Here is a 9,438-nt window from a genome sequence, read left to right as displayed (position 1 = left end):
TATCACAACGTCTTCATTCTGTTGCTTGTATTTTGCAGTTATCCAAACTGTATTGCAAACCTGGTGGTTTCCCTCATTTAATTCATACATCTTCCTGTTTTGCACAGATTCTGTGCTAGACCCTGTGCAGTAATGAGGATCAGCTGTTCTTACCACATGACCAGTGAAATCTTAGGTTAACATTACAAAATTAACCAACAGTGTAATTATGCCCTGCGATGGATTGGCGTCCCTTCCCAGGATACATCCTGTCTTGCACCTGTTGCTTGCCAGGATTTGACTACTCAGGCTGGAACAAAAACTAGCAAGAAACCAGGCCCTCCAGGAATCGAGTCTCAGACCCCTGCTCTATGTTGATCTATACGGTATCAGAAATATTAATGTGCAGATCTTGATGCTAGTTTCCCTCTGGGTTTTGGAATTTACTCTCTGGCTCCCTCGCGACCCTAAATTGGAAGAAGCAATTAGAAAATGGATGGATGGAATTCTGCTTTGTCTAGGCGTTAAGATATTTCGGGTCAGACGTAGCTCATCAGGCCTGTCCTGCTCATCCTGGGGTCAGTGGGCCACCCTGTGGGTTAGCTGGGCTCTTAGCTGGGTAAGAGCCCAGCTAACCCGGAGGTTGGGAGTGAGCACCTCTGATGTCCATGCCACCATCACGCCCTCTGCTCATTACTGTGTTTGCATTGTGTCACTAGTGGCATTCTGGGTGCGTGGGGGCATGTCGCTAGGCATGTTGTACCCACCCCGGTTCTGGATCTGTGGGGGCATGCAGCGATCACGCAAGACCAACCTAGTAGTTAGAGAGAGTCAAGGGACCCTAGGAGATTTAATGAGTACTGGTGAATGAGGGTCTCTCCCCACAGCTGGAAAACAGTCTCTTGTGCTCCGTGTCACTGCTTCTAGCTTTTGGAATAAATACAGTAAGGCAAGTTCCAAGCATTGGGGAAAGGGTAGAATTTTTGGGGGACTAAATATCCTTAGTTAGTGTTCAATAAAGCGTGCACACACTGCACTATAGTATAACTGATGCATTGTGATGACAATATGGCGACATATTGAAATAAAACACTTGGTAGAATGCCTTTAGTAAACCACATGCAGAATACTTAAGCCTTCGAACATCCATATATGTCACATAGCACAGAAGATAAACAGGGATGGGGACAAGTTGCATTCTGATGAATTCCTTCCTTAAGGCACCCATTTATATAAATCAAATGCTGTAATATTGTTTGATCATTTGTTTGTGAAAAATCATTAAGGCTTATTAGCATAATTATTCCCAATGGGGCTTTCTGTCAGAGAAGTGAAAAATGACATTATCAATATTTAAAAGACAAAATAAATCTTACAGATTAATCAGAGCGATGTTCTGCAGGTGCTGTCCAGATGTATGATATGAGGGGCGTTTTACTAATTAATATAACATTTGATGATCAAAGATAGATTATTGCATTAATTAACTGTTCATCCTTTGATTGCTTAACCAATTAGAACAACTTCATAATGGTTAGAACAACTTTATAATGAGTGTAGTGGCAAATTCTGGGTGGTTTTAGTCCAGGGCTTTAAGTCCACCCAGTGCATTCAATTATAGTAGATGTGATCTTTTTTAATTGGTAAATAATTGTGATTATGGCAAAAGGTCACTATGGGGTGGAAACTGAGAAGACCACTTGCACTTCACCATTTCAACCCTAATTCTGCATTTCTTGCAGTGCATCATGTCAAAATATTTTTTTATGTCACCACAATGTAGACACCAGAGAGGTATGAATTGGTTATTATTGGTTTTTACTTGAACCCTTTGAACTTCCATGGTGTGATTTTCTAGACCTGGGGTCTCCAGCTCTGCTCTTGGAGACCTCCATATAGAGCATGGTGCACAGATAAGCATTAAAATATTATTTTCTAAAGACCTGGACCAATTTAATTATTTTCTTCTACACAGTGGTTTTTTTTTAAATGAAGCGATTCAGAGATTATTTGGAACAACTGTACGAAACACCTTTGAGTCTTAAAGGACCACAGATCTAAATGAATTACTCACTTAATTGTCAAGTAATTTCCAAGTATTCCTAATCTGTAACAAACAGATAAAGATTGGAATGACCCAACAGTAGTGCCCAACTCAGCTCCTAAAGACCATTGTGTGTGCTGTTTATTTATTCCAGCTGGGAATTTAATCATTAGTGCTGATTAATGCCTTTAAATGATCTGCTTGCACATTTTTGTTTGCCTGCTTTTGCAGTAATTGATAAAAAAATACCCTGCTTCCAACAATGTCAGCATAAAAACTATCTGTAACCTCTTCTCAACTTGCTTATTAAGAGCTTTCTTACTTTTTTCTATCTAAACAGCCCTGAACAAGTGATCAATTTGTGTTGACGTGGAACAGGTGGGAATGACACTATCAGACTCCCAAAATGTTTTTTTCCTCTAGACGTCATGCTTCAGGTAACGTACCTAAAGGTCTGAAGCCGAGAAACTACTACATGGTTGATACCAACAATAGATTATATTTCATATTTTAAGAGCTCAAAGCACATTTAAAAATAACCCCTCTTCCCAAAAAATTGAAAGCAATTAGACTGTGATTAAAAACTCTCAACAATTAAAAGGTTCAGCAGGACCACTGCTGGGACCCACTGTCTTGTATGATAAAGTGTTTTGTGTATGTCGACGACCAGGGTCTTAACCATGGGTCCAACCAAGCTAGTGCGGTGAAGCTCTGCGGTGTATTAAGAGTAAGGGCACGCATTAATAACTTCGTTCGTGGATGGTTCAACATTAAACACATAAGACGATCTATCAAGATTACGTCTAGATAAAATACTTAATGAGGCGATTTCCCCTAGCATCTAGGTGGTACTTTTGAAATGCAACACCCCTTGTTTCCTGCGGTGAGAAAAAAAAAAAAAGTGGTCGTAATATTCTCTTCCAACCAATCACCTGCGGCGATTTTCCTTAACCAATCACAATTGCTGTTATTGCAGTGCGGAAACGCGCGGTGTTACCACGACGACAGAGTGCAAACTCTTTGAGGATGAGACAGGACTGGGCATAAATAAAAAGGAATATTTTTAATGATACCTCAAACAAAATCATTGAATCAGCGAAGTAGTTCATAATTATGGTAAGGGACTAATTCATATTTTCGCTTTGTGTATTATTAGCGCAGGGTTGGTCAACTCTGCACTTGTACATTTAGAAAAATGCGCATTTTACCAGTGTTTGTAGCTATATTTCGTTTCGCTTTACAGAAGTTCTCGTAAGCCTGTCCGTAGTCTGCAGCTGGACAGCCCCAGAAAAGAAAATTGTATAGGTTTCCTAAAAATATTCAAATTCTAAAGACCTGCAACAATTTAATTGTGACGAGTTACATGAAGGATGTAGAAAAAAAATCTGGAGACTAACGAGTGCCAGCGTCTCCTTAATTTAACTAGTGACTTGCTTAAGTAGTCAAAACCTTTAAAGTGTTCCTAATGTTTAAAAACAAGTTAGATATGCCTACGTTAACATTACTACCTACGACTCTTATTTACAGAAAAATTAGAAAAAAGTGTCCTCCTTGTTTTCCTGTTGCGAAATTCTAATCTGTTACTCTTTGGTTTGAAGTTTTATGGCCTAATGGTAGAAATTGTGTAAAATAAAGAAACTGTTTAAAATAAATTAATTATACCAAGGAGCATTCTGATGGATTAACAGGAATCGATTGCTGTCAGAACCCCACATATTGAAAGTACAGTTTTACATTCATATCGGGAAAGCCATTTTCAGATAGTCTGTATGGGTGACCATTTGCTGCAGCCTGTCTCAGTGAACATACCACATAGAAGACCTTTGGTTCCCTGATGGTCTTTCTGACATACTCATGAATGACTTCCCACTTGGGCTTGCTCATGTTTCTAATTGTTTTGTGTGAAGCGAGAATTTGGCTGTATTACTGTCATACTATTCAGACATTGAGATGTATGCGTTTTTTTTATTATTTTTAGGCTTCAATGAGTCAGCGGCGCAACATGACTCACAGTCAGCAGCAGAGGATGATCGCGGAGGCCAGGAGACAGGAGGTGATCCGAGAAGACCAGATGAAACACATTGCCCAGGGGAGACAGATGCAAGCCCATTTAATGAGCGAGGAGCGACTTGAGAAGAAGAAGTACCTGAGGAAGATTCAAGATGAAAACCATGAGAGACAGATTGAGGAAGCACTTCTTAAGGTGCAATTTTTCCATCCATTCTCTAATCACTTTATCCAGTACAGGGTTCTTGGGGAGTTGGAGCCTATCCTGGGCATGCAACAGGCGCAACCCTGGACAGGAAGCCAGTCAGTCGCAGGTCACACACAGACAGACATGCACACACGCACACCAGGGCCAATTTTCCCAGAAGCCATTTAAACTATTGTTATGTCTTTGGACTGTGGAAGGTAACCGGAGCACTCGGTGGAAATCCACATGAATGCAGGGAGCACATACAAACTCCACACTGAACCCAGGGCCCCAGCTCTGTGAGGTAGCAATGCTAACCACTTTACCCCCATGCCACACGAGTTGCAATTTCTTGTTTTAATTTGCATTAGAGCACATTCCTTATGTGAAAGTGACTACAGATGCCCCGTTTTAATTTTTTCAGAAGAATGTTTTAAGGCTTTTCTGTGTTTTCTTCCACTTTAATTAAGGCTGAAGAGGAAAGAATCCTCAAGGAAAAGCAGATTGAGCAAGAAGAGAGAATGGCTAAAGAACTAGCACGGATAAACTACGAAAAGCTGAGGGATGAGAAAATCAGGCAGCAAGTCAGGGAAAACAGGTAGGTCTAACAACTGTAATATTGGAAAGACCTGAAGCAATTTTGGAGATTTCTTTAACAAAGAATTCAGAAGAAACTAGGGATTGTACATCCAGTAATGAAAATCACTTTCATTGAACAAGTGTCTGCCTCCTTAAATTGGACTTGAGCTTTCAGATCTTAGTCTCTGTTAATCATGTGCACCAGTGATTAAAGGAAATGTGCAGCACCTACACACACGAGGGCAGCGTGATGAGCTGTGGAAGTGGCTGTGGGCAGCAGCAACAAGCTGTGATGCACATTGTCAATCAGTGCCCTTACCAAGACCAGTTGAAGGTCTAAGGGCCTTGTCTGCTGCTGTTGGTGTTGCTGATTCCTGCCTTGACAAGCATAGCATGTGTAAAGGGGTGTTCTTTCAAAATTAGACAGGTTATTGTGGACTGACTGATACATGGTTAACATTGGACTTTGGTTCACAAGAATGCCGTCATGTTTCCTGTCTTAAATTGCTCGGGTACAATGATGTAATCTGGTTTTTAAATTATTTTTGCAGTGCTGAACTTCGTGAACTGGAACTCAAACTGAAGTCTGCTTATCTGAACAGAGAACGAGCTGCTCAGATTGCTGAAAAGGAAGCGCTGCGACTTGAGGCCATGGTTTGTTCACTGTTTATGATGATGATTATGATTTGCTGTGCACATTTAATGTGAAAGGACAGACTGTTACTAGAAAGTATTGAGACCATTAAAATAAAAATGAGAGAAAACCAATCCCATTTTTATTCTGTTTCTGAAATCAGAAATCCAGTAATAGAACCTTAAAAGTCTAAAAGCAGAAATAAAATATTTACATCAAGTTAAATTATTTGTATGCTAGCTTTCTTTTGGTGGCATCAGTAAAGATGGAAAAACATGTATGTAAAGCAAGCTGATGTTGATTTGCCTCTCAGAAAATAGAGGCTGCCCTTGCGCGCAAGATGAAAAGTGAATATGAAAAAGCCTCTGTGGAGCAGGAGAAGCAGGAAAAGAGGCGCTACGAGGAAACGGTCCGCTATCAACAAGAGCTGGAGCAGCAACTGGAAGAGCAGGAGAGAAAGAAACAAGAGGCTTATGAAGAATTTCTGAAAGAAAAGCTTATGATTGATGAAATTGTTAGGAAGATTTATGAAGAAGATCAAACGTAAGTGTTAACGCCCAAGTATTCAACCTTTTTTTTTTATTCTTGTGATGGTGTGCATCATCGTTGTGTGCTTTGCAAGGATTCATGTTTCATACTTTTTTGTAAATTAAAATACATTAACATAAGAAAATACAACATAAACGGTTAGATGTTTCCATGATCTATGTACTTTGTGGTACACTTGATACAAAGCCCTTTGTTTTGCTTTGTTGGGCCAACAGCTTTGATCATATTTACTCTGAAAACATTTTCATTTGTGATCTACTTTAATGAATCGTTGTTTTAGCTGCCGTAAAACTTAGTGTTGATCATCCATAATGTGAATTTTTCTAAAATCTTTTGCAACATGAAAGCAGTAAACATATTTACTCTTAAATTGTGGAAATTCACTTTGCAGGGAGCGACAGTTGATGTTAGAGAAGCGGACAGCTACCCAGAGGTATATAGAGGAATTCAAGAGACAGCAAGAGGAGTGGAGACGCATTGAGCGGGAAAAGGTGGAAGAGGAGAACAGACGAATCCTGGAATTCGCCAGATACCAGCAGTCTAGGGAGGAAGACAGGATGGCAAAAGTCAGACAGAGGGAGGAGATAAAGCAGCACCTCCACAAGAAGGTACAAATTGATTTGGGTTCAATTTTGTTCTGTTATTAGCTTTTCATGAAATGAGGCGTCTTATCTTTCAGCACTAAGAGATTTGCAATTTGGTACTTTTTCTGTTTGATTTCAAGTAACATCTATAAAAAGCCTTTTACCATAATCTTTTATGAGCATTTCCTTTTGCTTGTTTTACAAAATCATGTCCTTCATATTGCTTTCTAGCTCACAGAGGACATTGAAATGGAAAGACGGCAACGTGAGGAAATGGACCGCATACGCGAAGAGCTTTGTCTAGAGGAACAAGCAGAGGCTGAGAGGCAGAAGGAAATTGTAAGTAACGTAATACCTCCTTCAGTAGAACCCTGCCATTGAAGCATACCGAAGCTAATGTTATATTTCTAGCTTTTTTGTTTAGATAAGCTTTAATGTAGGTGCTTTATGTGGAAACAGTTCAGAATCTAGAGAGTAGCTATATGACTTTTAAAGCTGGTTAGGTTTCAGCATGTAACAGATGAATAAGCCTGGTTAGTACATGGGTGAGGTGCATCAGAGGAGATGCATTTAGGAAGTATTCTTGGTTTCTCATTAGATGGGGCTCTTCTTTTTTTTGCCTTAAGATGATTCAATGATTTTTTGCCCATTTTGTGTGTGTTTTTTAGGAAGCAATGGAAAAGAGGATTAGACAACGTCTGGAAATGCAACAGACTTTCCAGGAGCAAATGGCCTTTAAGCAAATGCGGCAACAAACAGAGAGGGAGGAGGAAGAGGCCTTCCGAAAAATGATGCTAGCCAAGTTTGCAGAGGATGACCGCATTGAGCAAATGAATGCCCAGAAACGTCGGATGAAACAACTGGAGCATCGCAGAGCTGTAGAGAAACTCCTTGAGGAGAGACGCCGGCAGTTCCAGGCTGACAAAGTATTGATAGTGGTGCTTTTTAAAATGAAAATAAGAGAAAAAGTTCTTATCATTAAGTTTTTCTATTGATCATTATTTCATTATAACCTAGTTCTTTCATTGTTCTAATACATTCATTTTTACATTAGAGAAAGAGTGAAGACTATAGGTCTGATGGTAATGTCTTTGTAAATTTATTAAAAAGCACTGCAGTATTTATTTCTACTACTGATGGTTGCTTGTTTTATAAAGAAATCTATAAGCACAGACCTTAGAATGGTTAAGTTACACATAACTATTTTAAAAATGTTTGTTTTGCTGGGGAGGACAATTTGTCTTTTTTAATTTTCTGTGTAGGAACATGAGCTTAAGGAACGAGAAATGGAACTCCAAAGAGAGGCTGTACGACGTCAGATCATTGAGGAAGAAAGGCAGAAACTCCTCAAGCATCATGCTACTAAATTGCTTGGCTACCTTCCAAAGGTAAGGAAATGTATTTTCTGAAAGGAACTTAATTGCCATGTATTACAACCAATTTAAATCTCCTTTTGGTCCATGAATGTCACCCAACATGTATATCATATATGGAATTGTGCCTAGAAAGAGAATATTGTCAAGAAGATTTGAGTTTACCTGGTCATTAATGTTCAGTCTTGTGTATTGAAGCTTTCTTTCTTGTAATATTTGAGGGCAAATTTTTTCAACATTTTGGAAAATGCATTAATATTAATACATTCAGTTTGTGTAATTCCTATTCTACTGAAAGATGTTTAAGTGTCGATTGGGAATTACAATGGAATGCTCTCTAAGTGAACAGTAAGTAAATTATTATATATTAATTATAAGAGTCATGATCACCATATACAGAAAGTGTGATATATATGGGGTAAAAACATCTTGAGTGCAGAAAAATGCAATGTTGTGTCTGTTGATGTTTATTATGTGGATTGTAAAACAAACCATTCACATAAAACACTTATATTCTAGCGTTGTACCTTGTCTGTTACATATATGACTTGATTCTGTATTTATTAACCTCTTGATGTATTCATGACATGTTACCATCTTCCATAATTTCCTTTTGTTTGGTTTATTAGGGCATATTCAAAGGTGAAGAGGACCTCAAACTTTTTGATGAAGATTTTAAAAGGAATTTCCAGAAGCGAGATGTAGACATGTTCTCTGATGAGGGCTGGGGACAATGAGGACTTGCCAGTAGATGTCACTATTGTGCAACTACATTCAGTTAAAAAACCTATTAAATTTTCTTCCTAATGGGTTGTATCTGTTTTTGCCCTGGCTAGTAGATAGACATGCAGGAGCTGAAAATTGACTACATTAAATATTAAACAACTTTGATAGAAAAAATGACCAAATATAACATTGCTATTTTCAAATATTTTAATATTAAACTGTTTCATGTTCTCCCATTTCTGTATATAAACTGCATTTTGCAATCAGGCAATCAAGATTCGTAACAATGTTTTGAAGTAGCAGAAGAAGTTTGTTTTTAAATTGAGATGAATGTCATTTTTAATGCTTATGGTTCTTATTTTTCTATTAGGAACATATTGTTGGCAATGTACAAGATCAAGGTGCCTATGTTAATCATGATCCATTCCATTAATGCTGGCATCCCTAAGGAAATCAGTCTAGAAACACTTAGGTATCAAATATTTATATTACTGCAGGTCAATGTTTCTTATACCTGTGCATTTATTCCTACAATAGAATGTGGAACATAACAGAACATTTTAATACTGTACTGTATTTACAAAGACAGAGGATAGATCCAAGAAGTTAATAATAGGTGTGGATAATAGTAATTACAAATCAGCTATTACACATGAATAACATTAGCAAGTCAGTTTTCCTGTCAGAGTATGAGATGTTTTTAATTTACATTCACAGAAAAATTAACATGTAGACAATTCATGTGTATATAATAAAATGCGATCCAGTAATGCATA

At 38.3% G+C, this 9,438-nt stretch overlaps 1 protein-coding gene across 1 annotated transcript; it reads left to right on the top strand.

Moving 5' to 3' along the window:
• The first annotated feature begins 2,992 nt into the window (after positions 1 to 2,992).
• Positions 2,993 to 9,432, top strand: mns1 (meiosis-specific nuclear structural 1). The gene is made up of 10 exons (XM_088922039.1): positions 2,993 to 3,139; positions 4,002 to 4,226; positions 4,688 to 4,815; positions 5,348 to 5,450; positions 5,744 to 5,973; positions 6,371 to 6,587; positions 6,795 to 6,902; positions 7,232 to 7,489; positions 7,826 to 7,951; positions 8,566 to 9,432. The coding sequence occupies exons 1-10, from the start codon at positions 3,137 to 3,139 to the stop codon at positions 8,671 to 8,673; spliced, it is 1,506 nt and encodes a 501-aa protein (XP_088778165.1). The 5' UTR covers positions 2,993 to 3,136; the 3' UTR covers positions 8,674 to 9,432.
• Positions 9,433 to 9,438: the final 6 nt, after the last annotated feature.

Source organism: Atractosteus spatula, chromosome 7 (genome assembly GCF_055471065.1).
Source record: "Atractosteus spatula isolate fAtrSpa1 chromosome 7, fAtrSpa1.hap1, whole genome shotgun sequence".
Lineage (NCBI taxonomy): Eukaryota > Metazoa > Chordata > Actinopteri > Semionotiformes > Lepisosteidae > Atractosteus > Atractosteus spatula.
This window is presented reverse-complemented; position numbering and strand designations above follow the sequence as displayed.

Bases quoted from the DNA above. Each gene is read 5' to 3' on its own strand.
- mns1 (XM_088922039.1), top strand. The intron at 6,903-7,231 runs GTAAGTAACGTA...TGTGTTTTTTAG, and splicing joins CTGAGAGGCAGAAGGAAATT to GAAGCAATGGAAAAGAGGAT. The intron at 7,952-8,565 runs GTAAGGAAATGT...TTGGTTTATTAG, and splicing joins TGCTTGGCTACCTTCCAAAG to GGCATATTCAAAGGTGAAGA.